We start from the raw sequence: 23054 nt of genomic DNA, 5'->3' as shown, positions 1-23054 counted from the left end.
AAAGAGAAGGGATGAGATCAACTGAAGCCCCCCCTGAATGAAGTTGACAGTCCAGAACGGAGAAGAGACATTCAGCTGAGGAAGTGTTATAAAACCACAGCAATGCAACAACAGCCTCCTCAGCATCCTCATCTTTGGGGCTGGGCTGAGCAACAGCTGACAACCTACGAAGGATGCTCAGTTAGTGTGCGCTAAATCAACTCCAGCTGAGTCGGATTTACAAGGTCTAGACTCGGAAGGAGTGTCCGAGGCATGGGCTGCCCCGTGACTTGCTGTGAGCACAGGATGGGCTCTGACCAGCCTGACAGCATCTTGATTATGCCCCCAGACAGGGCTGAGATAAGGGCTGTGGTGGGCAGAGTCTGACATAGGCAAGGTTGAGAGGTTCTGCGGGCAGACATTAAGCAGCCCTGCAAAGAGCTGCCCCCTAGCTGACCCGCTGTACATCTGTGACTTCAGGCACTATGGTAGCCTACCTGTTAACCTAGGCTGACGCCAGCCCCCACTTCCCTCATCCGAAAAATCCAGGCACCTTCTCCAGGGGCAAAGACCCGAGGGACCAGCTCATGACAGCACCGCTTTCCCTGTGCTGTACACGTTTGGTACGCAGTGGCAGAGGGCAGGAGTGCCTGGCTGCATGCTGGCACATTCCCCGGGACCTTCAAGCTCTAGGGTCAGATGGCCTCTCTTCCCTCCCCAGAGGTTTCTTCTTTAAGATTTCTGGCTTCTGACTGTCCAGGGTTAATGTTCGCTCCTAGAAGTATATCTGCTTTCCCATCCATCTTGTCTTTCTTTCTGCCAATACCAAGATTTTACTCGAAATTAAATCAAACGTTAAATCAATCTCCTCTCCCATGGCCCAGCTTCTCATCACTTATCCTCCTGGAAAAAAAAAACAAAAAAACAAACCCAGCTGTTCTCCAACAGGGATTTTTAAATCATCCCTGCGAAAGCCTGCGGCTGCATCAGCTTCCTGGGGCATAGATCAGAGACGCTGCCACTCGAGGCTGCGGGCGGCACCTGCCATGCTTTCTCCTCTGCGCCGCCAAGCCCCCTCATCCCCTTGCTCTGGGCACCATGGTTTTCTAGGCCACACCAGATGTCAGGACAAGAGCTGCATCTGAATGGTGTTTTGGCCTCCAGCCTGGCCTCCCTCCCAACCCCTGCCTGTGCTGCCGTTGGATGACTTCCCTCTCAGAGCTCTGAGGGCCAAGTCTGAGCCCCCAAACCTTCAGAGCCCCCTAACACCATTGACAGAATAAGGACCCAGGCTCCTGGATGCAGCACCCAAGCCCCTCCACATCCACCTTCTGGTATCCTGTCTGTGGTTGGTGTTCCTGCCAATACAATGAGCCTCATACTTGGTCTTCAAAGACTCTGGGCTCCCTCCCTGGGCATGAGCTGCCAGACACACAGGCCCCCCAGGTTTACTTTAAGTGCATTTTCTGAGCACCTCCAATGTGCCAGGGCCAGCTACGCAGAGACCAGCTGGGCTCAGAGGCTCTGTCTGGAAGAGGGAGCCCTCTGACCCCTCGGCTCATCCACCTTCTGGGGCTCTGTCCCTGTCACATTCCCTCTCTGGCTTGAGTTTTTCTTTTTCTTGTTTAAATTAAGAAAATTTTAAGATATGGATTTAAATGAATACAGTCTCACTGTAAGAAATTAAAAGAATACAGATAAGTCTCAAGTGTCTGGGTCACCCCGTTACTCTCCATGCCGTCCTTGCAGCTCATATTCTGAAAGCTCCCAAATAAATTATTTCAGTTTTATTTCACTCGCTTTTCCAGTTAAGGTCCTATCTCAACACAGCTGAACGAATCACATTGTGCCACAAGGTGGGGTTTAAGACAGCAATTCTTTCCCATCTACGGGGTCCAGATCTCAGCCACCAGTTTCGGCTCTTTCCCACGGGGCACCTTTCTTTCTTTCCTTATGTTCATTTCTAAATAATATGCTTACGTGACCATGTCTTGAATGAAAATTCTAAGCATTACTGATGGAATTCCCAGCACGGAAGGCAGAGACTTCGCTTTATTTATGCCCTCACTCCAGGTGGCTTCCAGCAGGTCCACAGTGACAGTGGTTCTGTGGGTCAGCGCTCAGGGCTTCCACGCCCCTGCCGGAAGTTTAAGCTAAATGAAGCCTCTCCATGAGGATTCCTTTCTTCCCTCTTTCTAGAACTCCTCCCATTCAGACATTGGGTTACCTCTTCTCTTTTCCTCTCCGTTTTCCCTCTCTTCTTTCTGGGAGATTGTGTCACGGTTTTCGTCCAACCCTTCCCTTGGGTTTTTGTTTCTGGCATTTTATTTCTGGGTTCTGGGAACTGGTTTTTTTCTCTGACTGTCCATTTTAATAGTCTGCCCTGAGGATGTTGCAGATAGTTTTATATAAACGTTTTTTTCCCCAAGGCGCCTGGGCGGCTCCGTTGGTTAGGCAGCTGATTTCAGCTCAGGTTGTGATCTTGGGGTCCTGAGATGGAGCCCCAAGTCCGTGCTCAGTGGGGAGCCTGCTTCTCCCTCTGCCCCTCCCCCACTCGTGCTCTTTCTCTTTCAAGTGAATAAATAAAATCTTTAAAAAAAAAAAAAAGAGTTTTCCCCCTGCATGGTTTTCATTGCCTCCAACTTGTTTTTTTTTCTTTCTTTCCTATGTGCACGTCTGTCCTTCACATGAGACTCTTTCCTGAAATGTGTAGTGACCCCAAGCACTTTGCCCCTACTTAGGAGTGGTTCTGTAAACAGTGATGGGAAAGCTATATGAGGGGCGGCACAGAACTGTCTACACGGCAGGCAAACAGAGAGAGATGGGCTGGGGTTGCCTCACTGGGGAAGCCCGGCTGTCGGTATATTTTGTTTTTTTCTTCTCAGCCTATTAGATTCTTCAGTGAAAGTTCTTCATTTCCTTCCTGAGGGCTCTTCCTGACGGCTGGGGCCTGGGAGCCACCTGTGGGATGGAGACGGGGAGGGCCGAGTAACTGGAGCCCGTCACCCTGGGTCTTGCCCTCCTGTTCTGGAGATGGTGCTCCCGCCCACGGCGGGGCAGGTGTCCTCAGCCTGGAGTGCCTCTCTCCCAGCCCTCCTGGAGAACCAACTCCAGGATTACACCAGAGAGGGAGGACGGTCAGGCTCGACATGAGGTTGTTCAGGAGATCTGGGACCTCGCTGCTTTTCAAGCTGACCTTCCACCAGTTCTCCTGGTTTTGGCTCCTGTTTTGCCCTCATTTCCAGAGTTAAGTGGTCTTGCCAATTCCTGAACCTTTGGTGGGAGGTGAGGGGTGTTGCTTTGCAAAGCAGACAGATTTCTGTGCTCTCCCAGTGCTGGCTTGGAATTGAGCTCCCTGGGGTCTGCTGAGTCAGCTACCTCTTGCCCATCTGTTTTCTAGCATCCAGAGTGCTGTGATGGTAGCTGTCTCCTGTCCCTTCCATCTAGCTGTGTTCACACCTTCAAAAGCACCTGTCAGTGCTCTTTACTGGAGTTGTGGGTTTTTTTTTTTTTTTTAAGATTCATTCATATGAGAGAGACACAGAGAGAGCGAGACAGAGAGAGAACGAGCAGGTGAGGGGGAGAGGGAGAAGCAGACTCCCCAAGGGGCTCGATCCCAGGACCCTGGGACCATGACCTGAGCTGAAGGCAGGCACTTAACTGACTGAACCACACAGGCGCCCCTGGAGTTGTAGGGTTTTTAAATCTGTCATCTTTAACTAGAAGTTTACATTTAACTTTTGATTTCTTTATTAATTTAGGAGGTATTATAAAGTGTGTGTTTTTTAAAATTTGAGAGAGAGAGAGAGCACACGCCCATGTGCCTGACGGGGGTGGGGGGCAGAGGGAGAGGGAGAGAGACTCTCTAGTAGACGCCCCCTGAGCACAGAGCCCAATGCGGGGCTCTACTCGCGACCCTGAGATCCTGAGTCCTGAGTTGGGCCACAATCAAGAGTTGGATGCTTAACCAGTTGAGCCACCCAGGCACCCCATGAAGTATATGTTTCATTTCCGCATGTATAGAACTTCTCTCTTTTGCACACACACCTTCACTCACTATCGTTTTGTTCTTAATTTATAAGTCTTTCTTTTGCACTATAGCCAGTGAATGTGTCTCTATAGTGTCACTTTTTTTTTAAAGATTTTATTTATTTGGAAGAGAGAGACACAGTGAGAGAGGGAACACAAGCAGGGGGAGTGGGAGATGGAGAAGCAGGCTTCCCGTGGAGCAGGGAGCCCGATGCGGGGCTCGATCCCAGGACCCTGGGATCACGACCCGAGCCAAAGGCAGACGCCCAGCCAACTGAGCCACCCAGGCGCCCCTCTATAATTTCACTTTTTGAAAAAAATGGAGGACAATGAGTATTGTTTTTCTTTGTTTATGTATTTTTCAAAGCTATGTCACTAAGAGCATAAACATTCGCAGCTGCTGTATTTTCTCAGTATGTTATTTGTATTATCATGAAATATTTCTCTTTGTTCCCTTTTGTTCTTATCACCTTGAATTCTATTATTTCTGCTTTTGATGTTGCTAAATCTGCTCTCTTTTTGCTTGCTTGCTGCCTTATCTTTTCTCCATTGTTCTGTTTTTTAACCTTTTCTGTGTTTTGTTCTTTTTTAAAGCCAATCTTCCACTGTCTTTTAAGATTCAGGTGAATATGACCAAGTCCCATTTGTTATGATGACGGCAATGGTTGTACCTATTCCTTGCCATCCCATTTGCTTATTTTTTTCTTTTCTATTTACCTTCCCCTCTTGTTTTTTTCCTTCCTCCCATTTTCTGCCCACTTGTTGAACTGATCGCATTTAATTTGTTACATTCTTTTTCCATCCTATGTTTTGAAAGTCATACTTTCCATTTCTATTCAAAGCCCAGAGACCCACAAGTGCAGGACCTGGATGTCAGATCACTAGACTAAAAGTGAGTCCTCGAACTACAGAAATGCACCGGGTTGCTCAACAAAGAGTGTGGCGGGAGGTTCCATGGCTCAAGAAACATTTCCAGCTGAAGCGAAAACCACTAAGATGCAAAAACCTGGAATCTTATCTTAGGGAATCCATAAAGTCTGTCTGCTGACAGGCACTGGGAAAAGCAGGAAGGACGGGGGCACATTTCCAGGTTCTGTTCTAAACACCTTTGCCTAGTCTTCCCATCCGACCTTGTGCAGCCGCTTTGCTTCCATCTCGAATTTTCCCAGTCTCTATGCTCTTATGTTCTCTGCTCGTCTTTCTACTAGTTAGAAAGGGGCAGGGGAAGCGATAGGGCTTTGAGAGAGAATAAGAATATGGGCTGAGAGTCATCCCCATCATGGGTTATGTGCTCTGGGCAGCATCAAGGGTAGCTGGACGCCCCTGCTCTCCACAATTACGTCTGCTAGACAGATGACAGGCTGTCTATCAGAACGGTGCTTACTGCCTGGGCCCTTCTGTCACTGTAAACAGTAAGCAGGGCACATTTTTCCAGGAACCAGATATTGAGAATTAGTCCATTACATGTAGTTCATGCAATTAAGTGGAAATGTGTGGGCTATTTTGCCAGCAGGCATGCGGGTTTGAGATCATACTGTAGAAGCTAAATGAGTCCAATTTAACCAACAGTCTCCTTTTGATTGGGAACCTGTGCAACAGGGCTACCATCAGGTTTTGTCGGGGAGGGGGATTTATGGGAGGAAGTCGTGTCCCAAGAGGATTTGGAGGCATCAGCCAGGCCCAGAGAGGCCAAAACAGGGGCGCTGGGCATGATGCTGGCATCTGTTGGGAGACACTGGGGCCTTTTAGAGATCCAATGGCTCTCTGGCAATGAATGCCCTGGTTTAGTTTGGATTGGGCCCCAGGCTCCTCCCGTGCCCAGGCTGATGACTGGGGGTATGGATGCCACCATTTTGTTAGCTGTTTCCACCAGAAGCCACTGAAGTCTGGAAAAGATGGTGGGTGAGGGAGAGGAGTGTCCAGTTTAGGAAATCCAGGAGACAGAGCTTCCTCATGGAGCTGCATCTGATGGGCAAGGGCCAGCTCCGGCTCGCCATAAGGAATGTGTGGGGAAGCCTGGGGCAGGGGTCCACCACATGGCCTGGGCCAACTCAGTGTGTTCCTTTTGTCCACTGGGCTCGCCCAGCATCAACACACTGTTCTCCCAGGAGATGGTGCCATGGGCTGGGCCAGGAGGGGATGATGGTAGGGGCCACAGACAGGGCCCCAAGAGGGTGGAGACCCTGGCAACTTTCCCAGTCATCAGAGTGATATAACACTAAGAGGTCAGGCAGGAAAGCTAAGAGATCACTGAAGGGCCAAGGCGGGTCTTCAACACAAGAAGTAAAGGCCAGAAGGAAAATGGTGGTGGGCAAGCCAGAAATGTGGTGCCCAATCTGGAGAGTGGGCTCAGCGGTAGGGCCGGGGAGGCAGGGAGCAAGGCAAAGGCAGGGCTGAGGAAGCATGAGGGTACCCACCCATGGGCTAGGATTTGCAATCAGATCTGTATATGGTCTATAATCTGACCCTTAGCACATTTCTGTGACCTAGGGAATAATGTCTCCAGTTAGTAGTGATAAAACCAAAAGTAAAACAAAAGTAAGTGACTTGTCCCAAGTCATAAAGCTAGCGTGCTAGACCTCATTCAGATCAAATGCAGATCCGCCTGACTCCAAAATTTCTATTTGTTCTACTCGACCTCTCTGGGGTCGTTTCCCTTCCTTATGCAACCGGGGAAGCTGGGCAAGATCAGGGTTTCCTCAGCTATAGTTCAGGTCCAGCTTCGTGATTTGTGTCCAACCCACTTCTCTGTACTAGCATTCATGGAAAAGTTTTCCTTAAAGAACCTCACACTTGTTATTTATTTATTTTTTATTGTGGTAAAATCTACATAACGTATAACTTACTGTTTTAACCATTTTTAAGTGTGAGGCCTGCTGGGACGTGCACAGGGGCACTAAGTACCTCCACATTGCCGTGCAACACTTTTTGATTTTTTTAAAAAAGATTTATTTATTTGTTTTAGAGAGAGACAGAGAGAGAGAGCACGCAAGCTTGGCGAGGGGCAGAGGGAGAGAGAGAATCCTGAAGCAGACTCCCCACTGAGCATGGAGACTGACACGGGGCTCGATCCCATGACCCCGAGATCATGACCTGAGCTGAAATCAAGAGCCAGATGCTTAACTGACTGAGCTACCCGGGCACCCCAACGCTTTTTGATTTTTAACTCAGATACATTTTAGAAGGGAAGACGTGATATCACTGTCATGGATGGAGACCAGTATCACTTTCCACAAACAGAAGTTAACCGTTAGAATAATAGCGAAGACAGAATGTTATGCACTATTACCACTGAAGGCTCGGGAGTGAGGCCTGCTCCTTCCCACCCCCATCTCCATTTTTAAGGGAGGGTCCCAAATGCTGGAGATGGTTAAACAGATGCTAGCACCCAACCGATGCTTCCCCTTGACATATTCAGAAAAATTGAGAGGGGCGGGAAGGTCATCCATCCCCCTACTGTGATGGCCACGTGATCTCAGGCTGTGCCCAGGTCCCTCCTCCCACCTTGCCCATCACTGAGCAACCTCTTTGCCCCCCAGGCCCCAGCTCTACACTGTGAGGCCTGCTGAGATGTGCACAGGCTCCTACCCACCTAACCCCAGACCAGGTGGATCTTCCAGTACTGGCGGAACACGGAAGCAGCCACTGAAAAGCAGAGGCATTGGACACGGGGGCTCCACGGTAAGCCAGATTTCAGTTTGAGGTTAGACTTGTCTTGGGTACCCATGTCTTTGGACAGTGGAAGTAACAGGGATGTTACCAAGAGGCTGAAAAGAACCTAGGGAAGACTTGCTTTCCTAAGCTGTGCAAGATGCTCTCTACCAACATTCTATGGAGACACGTTCACTACTCGAGCTGTGGATTTGCTTCAGTAAAACAAGCTAGGATGCCTGGAACATGGGGGCTGAGAATAAAAACCACTTTGGAAATCCTGATGAGGTGCCACTTGTGAGTGAAGTCAGTGGCTTGGGGGATTGAGGAGCAGAGGCCCAGACAGGAGGATCTCTCTGCCTTCTCCCCTCTCCTGGGCATGGTTAGCCCTCCCTTGGGCCCTGCCATGATGGCCCAGGACACAAGACGTATGCCTCTCACCTGGGGCTTGGTCTCGTCTTTGTCCTTGTAGTAGAAAAGCTGATCCCCACGCAGCACGAACCAGCGCTGCTGCCAGTTCTTCATGATGCTCCTCTGCTTCTTCAGCCAGCCCTCCTTCAGCACGGGGCCCAGCTGGCGGCGGCAGGGCAGCCGCCCCGGGCTGCGGCTCTGTTCCCCCATCACCAGGCTTTTGGAGCGGGCTGGAAGCCAAAAACACACACAGTGAGTATGAAGGATGCGTGACCCCCCCCCCGTTCTGGCATCCCCTCTACCCTGTGGCCAGGGCATGGGAGCCTAGGCCAGCAGGACATGATGGTGCTTGGCATACGCCCCCTGCATTCCAAGGGGCATGGGCTGGAACACCTTAGCAGCAGCAGCAGCTGCCTAGGGGTATCCACCTGGGCCAGGGGCACAGCCTGCCCGTCTGGTTAGCTTATGCTCTGTCTCTAGCTTCCTAGGTTCTTCATTTCCCCCGGTTTGTTCATCCATCCATGCATCCGTGCATGCATGCGCACATCCATCTACCCACCCACCAATGCATGCATCTATCCACAAATCCATCCATCCATCCATCCATCCATCCATCCATCCATCCGTCATCTTTCCATTTGTTCAAGAGTTCATCCATGTACTCATTCAGCAGCTATTTATTGAGTTACCCATATGTGTCAGCACTGTTCTAGGTGCAAGGGATCAAGCAGTGAAATAAGGAATAGATAAAAATCTGGGTCTTCCTGGAGCTCACATTCCACCAGGGTTTCTGTCACTCAGGCCCCGAGGGAGCTGGCCCCATCAGTCCCCCTCCCTGGTTTCTGCACGGCACCCTTCTCTGGAGGCATCAGACTTGAACATCATTGCCCAGAACCCCAAAAGCTACCCTGTTGCTTCGCTGGGATCATCTTGGCAGAATGGGCCTAGACAGCGGGGCCTCTGATTCAGCTGCTGGTTGTAACTTGTTATGGCTCCCTGGCCGGGCAAAGGGGCCATCTCTCCAACCTCAGCGTCTCGGAGTGCCCACCAGCCCTTCTGCCCGGCAGGCTTCCTCTGCTCCCCACTTGACACCACTGACCGGCACCCTGCCGGGACTGGTACTGCCCTTCACAACAGGTCCCCTACTGACCCTCCTCTAGCCCACCACCTCCCCCCTCTCCTCTGTCTCAGGAAAAGCTCCTCTCCCCTCCCTGGCCAGTATCAAGCGTACTGTGGCAGCAGTAGCCAGGAGGGGCCATCCTGGACTTATGAAGGACAGTTCTTCTAAATGTAATCACACGTGTAATTCTTAGCCCATGGAGCCTAACTTCTGACTGGAACGCATGTTCCCTGTGACCCACAGTTCTGGCGTTGTACCATTCTGTGTGTGTGTGCGTGTGTGTGAGCTCCTCCCATTATACCAGTGACTGCTTAGTTCCCTAAGCCTGGCCTACCCCCTGCCCATGCTGTCCCACTAACATGGACCTTTCTTCCATCCCTTTCTCACTCAACTCCTGGCTTTGGATGCTTGGTGAGCTCCAGCTCAGATACTTCTTCTGCAGAAACTTCCTTCTGAATCTCCTTCAGAGAGTCATCCCCTCCCCTACCAGGACATGTGACCTTGGCTTGCCATTATCTGGGGCTGCCTTTCTGCCCCAGCAGACCGAGGTGCATGGCAGGGAGGATGTGATGTCTTACCCAGTTCTACATGTGTGGCCCTCACCACATGCTGCTCAGGGAATGGATGTAAGTCATGCTTGTCAAACATGATGGGCTACTTGGGCCCACCCTAATTAGTAGGTATGTCTGTGTCTTACCATGGCATTAAATGTGCCATGACACTCAACTGCTCACCGAGGAGATCATATAGTTTGGTGGTCCCCAGCTTTGCCTCGAGTGACATATGGCCTGGGATCCAATCCTGAATCGGCCGCTTTTACAGGAGCAAAAAATAAGGAGGCCATCCCATGGGCCCTGCTCTAGAAGGGGTCAGCTCACCGACAGCAGGGGGATTAAGGGGAGACATCATCCTCTCTGCCACTCTGAGCTTCTGTGATAGCCCAGACTACATCAGTCCGCACCTTCTCCACCTTGATTCCCCGCTGCCCTCCCTCGGCTGTGGTGAGGCAGTGCTCAATGTTTCAGCCTCGTCTTGTCTGTGCTTCTGCCCAGAGAGCAAGCAGCCTGTTTCCAGGCTCACCCTAATGCACAGAAGAGGGACTGTCGATCCCTGAGGGCAGAGGGTCTTTCTCAGAGACTAAAGGGAAGGCAAATCAGAGAAGGCAGGTGGTACGACTCGGCTCCTCCTTCCAGGGAAGTGGCCTACCTCTGAAGCCCTGCGCCAAGGGCTGAGCTTCACTTGCTCTTGAACTCACGGGCTGCTCCCTACCTTTGCTCCCCACCTTTCTGCGGGTCCTGGGCCCCATAAGTACCAATGTGTACTAGATTAAACTCTACTTCCCTCCTTTATTTCTGTGGCTGTTTACTATTCTTGTGAGTTACCTAAAGATTCCCTCATCACTGGGTATTTGGAGTCCTTCCAATGTTAGTGATTTAATTAAAGAGACAATGGGGTCCAGCTGAAGAAATACAGGATCATGGCCAGCTCTGTGAATTGTCTGTGCCTCAGTGGGCTGATGGGCAAGCTGGGAGCATGGGGGAGGGTGATACCTGACCCTCCAGAGTGAGCTGGGGGAGGAGAGATGGCCACGTCTGGCAGAGTGCACGGATGGCATGGATGTGGTGCCCCGTCACTGGTTACCATGGCAGTGAGGATCCTGCTAATGGAAATGGTGCAGTGGGTGTCTCCATGCAGAACTGTTTTCTGGAGATGGGTTCTCAGGGCGGGCTCACGGGACAGAAGGCATGGACTTTTCTACAGCTTTTAGCTGGTTAGGTGCCATTACACCCTTCCTTCTAAAAATGGCTTGTGGATATATTACAACACACAAAATTATACCAGTGTAGCACTTGCTTCATAGCCATCAATATGAAATGTCATAATTTGAACATTCCTACTCAATAATTTAGTAGTATGAAATGACACTTAGTTACTGTCTTAGCTCACCCTGTTACCGGGGTACTTATCAGGGGGACATTTTTGCATCAGCTCCACTCCCTGTATAAAGCTTCTGCTCGCTCTCTTTGCTCACTTAACCGATTGGAAGAGCTGGCTGGGAGTGGGGGAGCAGCTGGGGTCCTCGTAGATCTCCTGGTCACCTAGGCCCCCTTCTCCTCTCGAATGAGCCTTAGTAATTCTCTAGAAGTGTCCCTGCAGCCCTAGAAAAGCTGCCCTTCCATTTCCAGGTGCCCAGAGAACCACGCCTGGGGTCTGCGCTGCACTCTGCCTCGGCTCCGCACCTCAGCTGTTCTGCAGGCAGAAACCCTTGGGTGGAGCTGCTGGCAGACAGCTGGGGGCCCGTGCCTGACACGACCCCACAGCATCGGGAAGGACCTCTCAGCTCCCAGGGCTGTACCTGCCCCTCCATCTCTCGTCCCATCTCAAGCTGTACAGGGCCTGCAGCAGGGCTGGATTCACCGGACACTGACTGATCCCGTTCCAGGGCCCAGGGCTATATGGGGCCCTAGGGGCTTGGGCACTCGGGTTACCCCAACCCCAGTATTCTGGTGGAGTCTGACAGAGGACTGAGGTGGGAGAGGGGACAGGTGTGTCCCCTGCTTACAGAGTTTTCTTCCCTGGGTCTCAGTTTCTTCATCTCTAAAATTCCTTTAATAGGTTGAGGATCAATGGTAAAATGAAGTCAACGGTGCTAGGATTTTGTTTTTTTAATTACTTGAGATTTCTAACATGAGCCTTGACGGAACCTGGGCTCCTGTGGGTGAAGAATTTGGCTCAGGCCTCCTGTCTATTTGCATTTTCTCCTCTTCCTCTTCTTAGGGAATCTGTAAAGGCTGTGTAGGACCTTCCACCCTTCTAAAGACCCTCTGGGGTCTCTAGTGGGGAATCTGGCTTTACAAAATGTTCTAGTGCCACATCTCTGGTTCTGTCTATTGTCTTCTAGTACAACAGGGCCTGAAAGGGTCTCATTTGACAAGAGCATAGCTCCGGTAGGACCCAGAATACACCTGCCCTGCCTTCCATACCCCCTATAATGTCTTGAACAGGGCCAGCACATAGTAGGAGCTCAATAAAAATTCAGTGGCTCATCAGTGCACCCCAACACCGAGGAATGCTGGGAGCCCTCGGCCGGGCCCTGGGCCATCTCCACAGAGACAGTCTCTATCCAGGCCTGTCTTCCCAGGAAGGCTGAGCTCTCGGAGCACAGAACACTAGATGCTGAGCCTAGTAGACAGAAGGTGCCCAGAAAGAAATAAATGACTGCAGTGTGAGTGATCTGCTGTTCCCTCCGTGTTTTCGGCCCTGATCCCCAGGCCCTGGGCACTACCCTCCCGAGGGCTGCAGGTATGGAGGAGGCAGGCAGGGGGCTTGGGGCTTGTTTCCTGGGGCAACGGGGCTGGGTCTGCCCTGCACTGGTCTCTGAGTAGATCCCTGCCTGCCCTGCCCCAGGCTCCCTCAGAAGACAGGAAGAACCAGCTCCTGTGGCCTCATTCATTGGTAGATGCTGCTTAGGCTGCCTGACCAGCCCAGGCTTTTCCCCAGCTGATCAATCACAGGGATACTATTTCTTATAAGGCTGATTGAGTGTCTTGAAAGGAAAATAATCATTGTTATGATTTATTAATAACCACTGTTCTTGTCCTCTGCATTTCATTGAGTCAACTCATTCAGTGCTTTAAATGCTTAGGCAAAGCTTTCAACTCAAGCAGCCTGGATATTCTGAGGCTCCAGACCTGATGCGAGTTTCCCAAGAGGGCCCAGGAGCAGGCCCAGGGCAAGCTCGTGACTTCGGGGAAGGAGGGTGCCCTCCGCCCTCCTCCCAGTCAGGGCTCTTCTGCTCACATCACAACCATTCACTCATTCATTCATCCATTCATTTCTGCCTTCCAAGTCTACGGAACCGCTCCAGGTACAGCGCCGTACCTTGAGTCTTTGGTGTTTCCTGGGAGCCCCCCACACACTTGCAAACACACGCTCATGCATGCACACACTCACACACTCATGCACGGTACACACTCACACACACACACACACACACACACACACACACACACACACACTGGCAAACATACACACACTCAGGCACACAGAGCTCCCCAGGAGGAGCAAAGTTGCTACGTCTTCACAGTCCTTATTCCCGGGGAGACGTCAGAACTCCAGGTGGAGGAAATGGAAGTTAAGTGCACCAAGGTTCATTTGTTATTAGATAAGGGCAAAGCGGAAGCAGCATCAAGGTATTGCTAGGACAAAATGAGAGGCGGGGGCGGCCCATCAGGCCCTGACTCACGACCGTGCCTACCAAGGAAGTGGGGAGCTTTCGTTTCTCAGAGCTGAAGAAATGAAAGACGTGAACAGGTAATGTACAGAACAGGAAATAAGAATGGCCAATCGAGATGTGCAGAGATGCTGAATTTCAGGAGTAATCAACGAAGTGCAAACTAGAGCCAGAAGATAATACAGGACTGTGTACCTTTAGGCAGGTAAATTTTTTAAAGTCTGGTAATGGCATGTGTTAGATGGGTTGTGAGTAATTTTAAGCCACTACACAGAGGGTAACTGGGTTGTACTTACTAAAGTTAAAAACATGTATAGTCTACAACCCAGCAATTCTGCCTGTTGCCTGTGTCCTCCAAGAAAGAACCACGAGTGCACAGGCAGTGACCCACAGGGATGCCCTTGGAGCTCTCTGTGTGATCCCTAAAAATGCGGAAACCCCAAATGGCCAACAATCTGAAGATGGCCAAAAAGACTGTGCTGTCTTCACGTTGTAAGATGCTTTGCAGAAGTTAAGCAGAACGAGGTGAATGTATGTAAGCTAACATGTTTAGTCCCCCTTCTTATCAAGCACCTCAGAAGAGATGTCTTCAGTCCCTTTTCTCTAATTCCTCTCCTGGTCCCTTTTCTTTTTAGTAAAATATATATAACATGAAATTTACCGTTTTAGCCATTTTGAAGTATACAGTTCAGGGGCATTCACTCCGTACACATTGCTCGGTAACCATCACCACCATCCAGCTCCAGAACTTCTTCATCATCCCAGCGGCTCCCTGTGCTTCTGGGACCCCACCCAGTCAGGTTTCCCCTACTCTGCCCCACTCAGACTGCTATTCTCAAGGCTGCAGTGACCTTCCATGGCTCAATCCCACAGTCAAGTCAGTCCTCCCATTCCTTGACCCCTGGTGGTACTGGATCCAGTTGGTAACCTCCTTCCTCCAGGGCCATTTCCCCCCTGGGGCTCCAAGACCATGCTCCCTGACCCTCCCCTCCTGCACTGGCCATGACACTGTCTCACCTTCCTGCCTCAATCCAGAGCCCAGGGCTTGTCCCTGGACTCCATTTCTATCCACACTCAGTGTCTCAGGGATCTGTTTCTGTCTCAGGGGTTAAACACCATCCGTGGGCACAAGGCGCCTGTGCAGAGACCCACCTCTCTGTCACGCTGTCTACAGGACACTGCCAATGTCACATGCCCGAAGTGGAACTCCCAGGCTTTCTGGGCCCTGACCCTACTCCTCCCATGGTCTCTGCCATCATTCCGTGGAAACACCATCCTCAGCCTGCCATCATTTCTCACCTAAATTCCTGCTGGAACTCTTCTGCAGGCTGTCACCCTGCCACCCCCTCTGCAGCCTCTAACGGGCAGCCAGCCAGCGTTTTTAAAGATGGGAGTTAGAGCATATTGCTCCCTATGGAAGCCTTGTGGGACTCCCCGTTTTGCTCAGTGTAAAAGTCAGAACCAACAGTACAGCCTACAGGGGTCCTCTGGCCCTGGCCATGCGACCTCTCCGGCTTTCCCAGCCCTGGCCACACTGGTCTCTGCTGTCCCTCAGACTGGCCGGCAATGCACCAGCTGCCCAGCTCTGCACCTGCACCTCCCCGCCACTGCCCCATCCCAGCAAGGCTTCTCACAGCCCCTTTGTCCTGAACTCAATGCCACCTTCTCACTGAGGAAAGCCTGACCACCCTTTAAAAAGGCACCCACAAGCCTCCCAGCTTCCCTTTCCTGCTTTATTTTAACATTTACTTAAATTCTGTTACAGTGATGGAAGAAAGCAAGTTACGGCACAACACACAAAATGTAAACCTCTATTAAAAGGGAAGAAAAAACACAACCCCCAAACAAAGGACATCACATTGTATTTGTGGTGGGTGCATGTATTTGCAGAGAAAACACGTCACAGCCCCAAAGGTGACTGTTTGTAGAGGGAAGACGGAGCTGTGGGCGTGTGCGTTTCACATGGGGAAGGAACGCACGTGTTACTGAAAGTAAATGAAAATAAACACTGCAAAATGAAAGAGTTCTTTTGGAATGGAACGGGATCTCCTTAGGAGATCTAAAATAACAAGTAAAATATCACTAGTTTGATGAATGTCTACAAATATTTAACTGTGACAAGCATCACACTAGGCTGTGGACCTCAACACAGACGAGGGAGGAGCTTCCAGACTGAACAGAGCCGGACCCAGGCCCATCTGTGGCCCTTTCAGGGGACCAGGTCAGGGGGCCCCTCTCTGTGAGCCCTTCTGGTGGAACCTGGGTCCTCTCCAGCCTATCTGCTCTCCCTCCACATAAGGAGGGGCTCAGTGAGGGTGTGTGGGTCACTCAACCACCCAGTGGTACAACTACTGGGGCTTCCCGAAGTGCTGAAGCTTACAAATTGCTTGGAACACATCAAAGACACCTTAGATTGTAGATCATGTTGAAGCTTTGCCCGGATTCCCTTGGATCCCTTTCCCCGTTTTTATGTGCACCTTCCCCTCCCCCCCACCCCGCATCGCTACTGCTTTACTTCCAGCAGCTCACCCTGGGGTGGGTTTCAGGGCTGCAGGACTGTTTTGGAGGCTTGCCCTGGGGCTCATGGAGACGGTTTTGCACTAGGAGAACCAGAAGTGCCTGGGAATTTACATGCCCCCAGCCACCAGCCCTTGGCCCGAGACTCCTGGGTGTGGGATCCTGAAAACTCCTGCAGCCTGGTTTCTAGTTGGAAGCCACTCAGAGGGGTAAAAAAGTGTAATTCACACTTCAAAATTCCAGAAGGCTCAGGCTGACACCTCCCTGGATTGGGCTTCTACCAAGCTTGGCTCTCTTCCCCGTCCTGCTCCCCCGCCCTCTCACTGGTGTCTCCTGGGGGCACCTCTTTGATAAATGACTTCATGACAATCCTCATCTCAGGATCTACTTAGGAGAACCCCACCTAACATACCCGATTGCTTTCCAGGCCTTTCGAATAGGCCTGTGGCAGCAGCATCAGCCTTGGGCAGCTGCTGGAGCATCTGGCCTGAGCAGCGCTCACTGGGGTTGGGCGCCCTGCAGCCGGCCTGGGGATGATTTTCCATCAGCAGCTTTATAAGTGCAAGCCCAGGAGCATGGAGGAGTGGCCGCCCAGGAGCTAAAACATAATTGATTTATACAAGTCAATGGGATTTTAAAGCCAGGCTGGAAAACTAGCAAGATGGCTTTCAGAGTGGAATTGATTTAAAGGGTAAGTATTGAGGCTGAAAGATTGATTGAACAGAGAGGTGAGGTAATGGAAGGGGCAATCTGGAGGGCGGGACAAGACAGTTTCATAACGTTAATGCAATCTGCAGCAGAGGGCGAGGGGGCCTCGTCAGGTGCCCATGCTGTCCTGGGAATATGGACGGCTCGAGCCCCGGTGATTTATTACACCAGGGTTCTTGAGTGTCCCCTACTTTTTTTTTTCCACTTGTTACCCAGCATTCTTTCTGGACTCCATTTGGTCATCTGTTCTCTGTTAGGTCCCCCATCTAAAGGGACTAGAGAAGCAGCCAGGCCCTCATAACGGATCTCACTTCAGGGCCTGGAGGATGAAAGACAGCAAGGGGGAAAACCTACTCCCTTACAAGTGAGAAGTACAAATTCCAAGATAGTGCTGAGGCTGTCTAGAAAGTTGGGATTTTTTTCATAATGATTAATGATTTTTAAAAAATCAATATAAAAGATCACATTCTTAAAAGCCATTTTTGTTGGCTCTTTTTGGGTCTGCCTCCCTGCTCCACTGGTGCTGGTCTTTGGCAAGAGGGAGCTGAAGGCAGAGAGACACCCAAACACCTTGATCTATGCTTCCCTGTAGCACGGTCCCTCAGATTCAGCTGGATCTGGCATTCATTGACCCATTCATGCAGGCCTTCTGGGCATCCACCCAGTGCTAGCCACGGGGGGGCATGGAGATAAAAGGCATGGGCTTGCCCTGGCAGAGGGAAAGGGGGAGCAGAGATGCCCAAACACAAGGTCTCATGGTCATCAGCACATGTAAGGGGACATGGGAACATGTAGGCGGCAGGAGGAAGTCAGGCTGGGAGGCTGGGAGGCCAGTGGGGAGGCTGAAGCTGGATGAAAGAATGGAGTGAACATTGGAGGGGATCAGGTTATGCCCCCCAAAATATGCCACTTGCTGATGGCAATATGGCCATATGGCACATTGAGTATTTTGAGTTGCAGGCAACTGAGAAATACCAAACACCAAAGGAGCTCTCTTTCTTTCCCCTTTCTGCCTAAAAGAAAGGTATGTATTTCCTTTATAGGTGCCTCTCCTACTCCTGTACAAGGAAGAGGAGAGTAAGACTCTGTCATCTGAATAACAAACCTTGCTAAATAACCTTATCTATCATACACTTCCTAATCACCATCCCACAATGTACTGCCCCTGGGGTTTAACTGTCTTTCCTCCTGTTACTGGGTCTTCTGTCAGTTTAATTAGCAGGTCCCAGATTCAGAACTTAAGAGGGTAGAGGAAAAATTTTTCATCCCCTGCACTATAAAAGGCCGGGAGAAGAAGGGGTGTGGCCAGCAGGGGGCACAGGAAGCCATGCAGGATGAGAGAGCATGAGGTCCGACCTGGGAACTCTGGCTCCCCAGCTCTTAACACTGACTCTCACAGGACCCACATCTCTCCCCTAGAACAGACTATACTCTAACGCCTCCTACTCAAGACTAATGAAAAAACTCTTCCTCTGAGAAAGACAAGCCTGATGGACCTCCATCCATTTCTATCTACAAGCTGGACCTCCAACCACCAACACAGTGATGTCGCTCCTGCTGCGTCTCCTTTGAAGAGGCCGTGCCTTAGCCATCACTGACATGGGTATGAAGTGGAGATGAGGAGAAGGCCTCTGTGAGCCAGGGCTCTGCCAGATCCCCAGCTTCACCTCCCTCTCACACCACATACCTCACTCTTTCCAAGCCAATGACTGGTCCCCACATAGGTCATTTGATGCCACATCTCTGCATTTCAGTACTTGCTGGCTTGATGAGTCCTGACTCACTCTTGAGGCATCAGTGTAGCTGTTTCCTACCACGTGAAGATTCCTCTAGAAGCTTCTCAAAGCAGAGGGGTCGACTTCCATCCATTATGCTGCCGTCATGACTGGCACACACATCTGGCCAGATATCTCTGCACCATATTGATTTGTGAGCTTCTTATGGCCAGGGAAGGTGCCCTCCCTGGGCCTGGATCCCCACACTATAGCATTGAGCTTCTCAATAAATGCTTGCTGAGTGAATGAACGAACATGAGACAGGAATCCTCAAGTTCAAAGAAGATGGGGAAGATCAAATCCAAGAGACCTTGTGTTTCTCTAGATGATCTTCTTGGTTTAGAAGAAATCTGCCAACAGGATTTCTCCTACCCTCGGCCTGTTTTCATCCAATTATAAAGTTAAAGGGCATGAGATCATTGATTCCATTCCCATAATCGGAGAAGTGATAAGCAAGGAGACAAAGCTCAGAGCCGAACTGTCGTTTTCCTACTTTTCCTGGTTTGACGGTTGGTCTGGAGAGGCTATGTGAGGTCACAGAAGGGGTATAGAATTTGGAGGTCTGAGGTCTGTTGGCCTCTTGCAGTCCCAGATTTCCATATAAAATCGGAGCAAAATACAAATCCTATCTACCTCTCAGACTTTGGTGAGGATGAAATGAAGGGTATTTTGAAAGTGCTCTGGAAAGGGAGAGGCGCTGAGTGATTGGTGGTCAGTACTGTTTTTTTTTTATTACCGCTGGCTGAGCGCCTTGGAAGCCTCTCTCCTCTCTCTGCACCAGAGCACCTGGCCCCAGCCTCGATACCTCCAGTTCTGTTAAGATCAGCAGGCCATTCACCAGGAGCCTGGGATCGGTGGAGTCAATGTAATTCAGTATCGATTATAAATTTCATTTCTGTCTGCCTACAAGCCATTAGCTTAGATCAATATATTCTCTACCCTTGGTTAAGTAATCATTGAGGCTGTTGATGATTTCAGCAGAGTCAGGGCATGTCCCTGGCTGTCTTGGTGGGGGAGCTCAAGGCAGTCTTCTGGCCCAGGCTTACCTAAGCCAATTCAGGCCTGTCTTGCAAATAAATCATTTATTCCCACCTTCAAACAGTAAGAGCGTGGCCAGCTCTCTTAGTTCTCTGGGCCAGAAGTCCAGCCTGGAGCCCCTCTGGCCCAGCATCTGGTGGTGTCCTGTGTCCTAAGAGTGCTGGTGTTACGAACTTTGGGCATCTTCTAAGGGTGAAGACCTCAGTTTTCCTATCAGCTGGGATCTGGGAGGAGAGGCAGGGGAAAGGAGGCTTGGGTTCACAGTGCATCTCTCCAGGACACACTCTGGGGGTTGGAACAGTGTCCAGAAGCAGGGGAACCTAGCTGGTAGCAGCTGAGTGCTCTGAGTAGATGGGCTCTGCACAACAGCCCCGCTGTCCCCTCACCCCCTCCCAGGTGGGAAACGCCATTGCTCCCAGAGCATTTACTGGACAGTGGCTCTCTCCCTGTTCTCAGCCACTCCCTGCAGACACACTGCCCACCCTGCCGTGAGCATCAGTGTCTGACGCTCCATCCAGCCACGACACTCCCTTGTTTAAAGCCCTACCTGGATGTGGGACGGGTCTCTTCCCCGGGCTACATCACCATTTTCCCCCTGCCTTTCAGCATTGCCGCCATACCCAGGGCCCACAGCTTGCCCAGGGCCTGCGCCTCTGGTCTTGACTCATGAGGCTTTCTCTGCCCGAGAAGGCTTTCTTTCCTGCTGCCCGCAGAGGGCCCTACTGCATAAATAAGGAAGTGCACAATGGCGTTCAAGAGCCTTTGGGTTTTGAACCCCAGCACTGCCACTCCTGGCCCGTACTCTTCCTGCCTGCGAGTTCTTTTAGCTCTCTGGGACTCAGTTTCCTCATCTGAAAAATGGGTCAACAGTGGCCTCTCACTAGGGGTCTTTTGAAGATGAAAGGAGATTCCACACAGGGTAGTTGTCATAGGACATAGAAATGGAGACTCCAACAGGGCACGGAGACTCGAGAGATGTGACCTTCTAAATGAGGGCCAGACCAAGAAGCACACTTTCAAAGAGGTGGGCGAAAATCAGCTCTGCAGCCCTGGGATGGACGTGGAAACATTGAAGTGGTCTTGCATTTTGCAAACGAAAGTGACTCTAGGGCAAATCATCACCCAAGAGTGGCCAGAGTTGTCACGGGGCCTTAGCTGGGCAGGGGCAGGGGCAGGCCTGGCCCCCCGGTACAGTGGCAGGCACGAAGAAAGTTGCTTTGTGAGTTGCGCTTGTTCTAAAGTATGGTTACACGAGGTCAATAGATGTGAGCTATGGTTATCGCTCTTATTGAATATTTGGTCAGCAATCTATGTGTGACTCCTAATGCAAGCAAGGGAGGTGAAGGTGTCTGCGTCTGCAGTATTCCAGATGGCTAATTTTGTCAGAAATATGGCAAGTTGAAATAAAATAGCAGCCAAGGCTGGGATTCCTCAGCATCAGCAGGCGTGGAGGGGGCCAGACCCGCCTGGACCCACCACACACCTTTGTACCCATGGCCAGCCCTGCTGCACCAACTCGTGAGGGCACTTCCACAGGATACCCACTCTCCTCTTCCTATCGAAGCCGGAGTCCTTCCCTTTTTTCTAGACTAATGCTCAGCCAGGGTGCCTTTTCAGCTGAACAAATCTGAGACACACCAGGACAAAGTGGGTGGCATGACCCCGTCTTCTGTTTTTGTCCCCGCACTAGGTGATGCACAGTGAATACCATGGAAACGGGTGCTTCCCAGGGATCAGATAGCTTGGCATGGCTGGGGCCCAAGCTGCTCAGTGACACCATTCAGCCCTCACCTCTGGACAGGCCTATGTTGGGGGAAGGAAGTTTCTTGAGCCTCAGAGTCCTGTGGTTAAGCTGCTTTTGATCTTACTAGTTGTGTGATTCTGAGCATTTTACTTAAATTATCTTGCTTCCATTTTCTCCCTTGACTCATAGGGCTGGTATAAGGCACATGCTGAATGCTCAGCAGACATTTTCTGACTTTCCTTCCTTCCTTCCCTAGAGAAGAAAAGTGCAAAGGCTCTCTAGGGCCTTTGATGTGTTAGTAATGAGAGAGTCATATTCTACGATTCCATTTATATGAAGTTTAAGGATAGGCAAAACCACTATACCATGATTTCTATTCATGGTGACAGAGATCAGAAGAGTGTCTGTCTGTCTGGCTGTGAGGAGAGCGAGGAGGGATGGGGAAAAGAGGAGGGAACTTTCTGGGGTTAAAGGAAAGGCTCTGTATCTTGACCTGGGTGGTGGTCAGAGCTATACACTTAAGATCTGCACATTTTACTGTATGTAAATTATGCTTCAATTTTAAAAATGAGGAAAATACTGGAAATGAGTCATGAAAATCCTAGAATAAATAGTATTTAAAAAAAATCAGGCGGCAATGTACTTTGAGGCCACTGTCGTCCAAAGATCCTCAAATTGGGAATTTTATTTCCTCTGACCAGGTCCTTGGGGCTGGTCCTAGACTTAGGTTCATCTGAGGGCTTCTGCAACTTCATTTCATTTCTGAACGAACTTCTGGAAGGAGAGATCGGAGAAAGCTCAGTCTTCTGTGCAGGGGTAGAAGGCCCAGCCAGTGGTAGAGAACGTCTAGGCTTGGGCACTTGAACCCTCGGGGAAGGTGACAGCCCTGAGCAGTAGTGCCAGGGCCGGGCCTGGAATAAGGAGACCACTGGGTGAGTCTATCCTGGCCTTCCTTCTGCACCAGAAGCTGCTGTCTGGGAGGCCTCTAGTCCCTACCTGGCCTCTGGCCCAGACCCTGGTTCCACTCTCTAGAAACTGTTCTCCTAGACCACTCCCTGGCCCCTCTCCTAGCCCTCGAACCTCTCTCTGAGTCTCAGGCAAAGCCAGATACTGTGTCACTTAAGTAGGCTACTGTCCCTAAGCTATCCCACTCTCAGGGCCATGGAGGTGTTCTGCCTTAGGGAGACGTCAGTGGACAAGCCTGGGCGGGGGGCGACCTGGAGTCACCATGGGCATATCCTGGAAGGCCGCCCTATTCAGAACCAAGCAATCAGAGGTCTGTGAACCTCACGGTCATCCCTTCAGAGCAATCCCTCAGTTTGAACTGGTATGAGGTTACCTGATCTCAGGGCTATCACTCCTCAACCACATCTCTGGTAGTCCTACAAGCCTTGGTGTGAAACCCGGCATCCTCCTGCTCTTCCACCACCTTCCATTCCCCAACCCCCAGAGGCAGTCACTTTCATCCTTTTTCATTTGATCCTTTTGGTATTTACCTCCGCACTTCTAACAGTATTCATTTACTACCATTTTCCCCTTTGATCCCCCGCATCTAGTTAACGAATACATCCATCACATCACATATTTTATCTTTTTTGTGCGGAGGAGTACATAGCACTTCTACTCTGCTGGCAAATTTCAATTACACGATACAGTGTCACCGACTATGTCACTGTGTCTTACATCAGATCCTCAGACTTTGTTGGTCTTGTAGTTGAAAGTTTATGCCCTTTTACTAAACTCTCCCTACTCGGCCCTCCACCCCCGACCCCCCAGTCCCTGGCAACCACTTTTCTACTCTCCGTTTCTGTGAGTGCCTTTTTTGGTTTCCACTTATAAGTGATACCA

General features: G+C 50.6%; 1 protein-coding gene across 8 annotated transcripts in view; it reads right to left on the bottom strand.

Annotated features, from left to right (window-relative positions):
* ARHGAP22 (Rho GTPase activating protein 22) overlaps positions 1 to 23054 on the bottom strand; it is a 165806-nt gene that overhangs the window by 105188 nt on the left and 37564 nt on the right. For 5 of the 8 annotated variants that reach the window (XM_025880518.2, XM_025880523.2, XM_025880519.2 and 2 more), the window contains exons 1-2: positions 16354 to 16501; positions 8101 to 8300 (exon numbers count right to left, since the gene is read on the bottom strand). In XM_025880518.2, coding sequence (XP_025736303.1) covers positions 8101 to 8300; positions 16354 to 16486 — 333 coding nt within the window. In that variant the 5' untranslated portion in view covers positions 16487 to 16501. Of the gene's footprint in view, positions 1 to 8100; positions 8301 to 16353; positions 16502 to 23054 lie in introns of those variants that run through there. The other 3 variants (XM_025880520.2, XM_025880521.2, XM_025880522.2) reach the window with 1 other exon arrangement.

Source organism: Callorhinus ursinus, unplaced genomic scaffold (genome assembly GCF_003265705.2).
Source record: "Callorhinus ursinus isolate GAN/ISIS: 27379988/994484 unplaced genomic scaffold, GSC_fseal_2.0 scaffold20, whole genome shotgun sequence".
Classification (NCBI taxonomy): Eukaryota; Metazoa; Chordata; class Mammalia; order Carnivora; family Otariidae; genus Callorhinus; species Callorhinus ursinus.
This window is presented reverse-complemented; position numbering and strand designations above follow the sequence as displayed.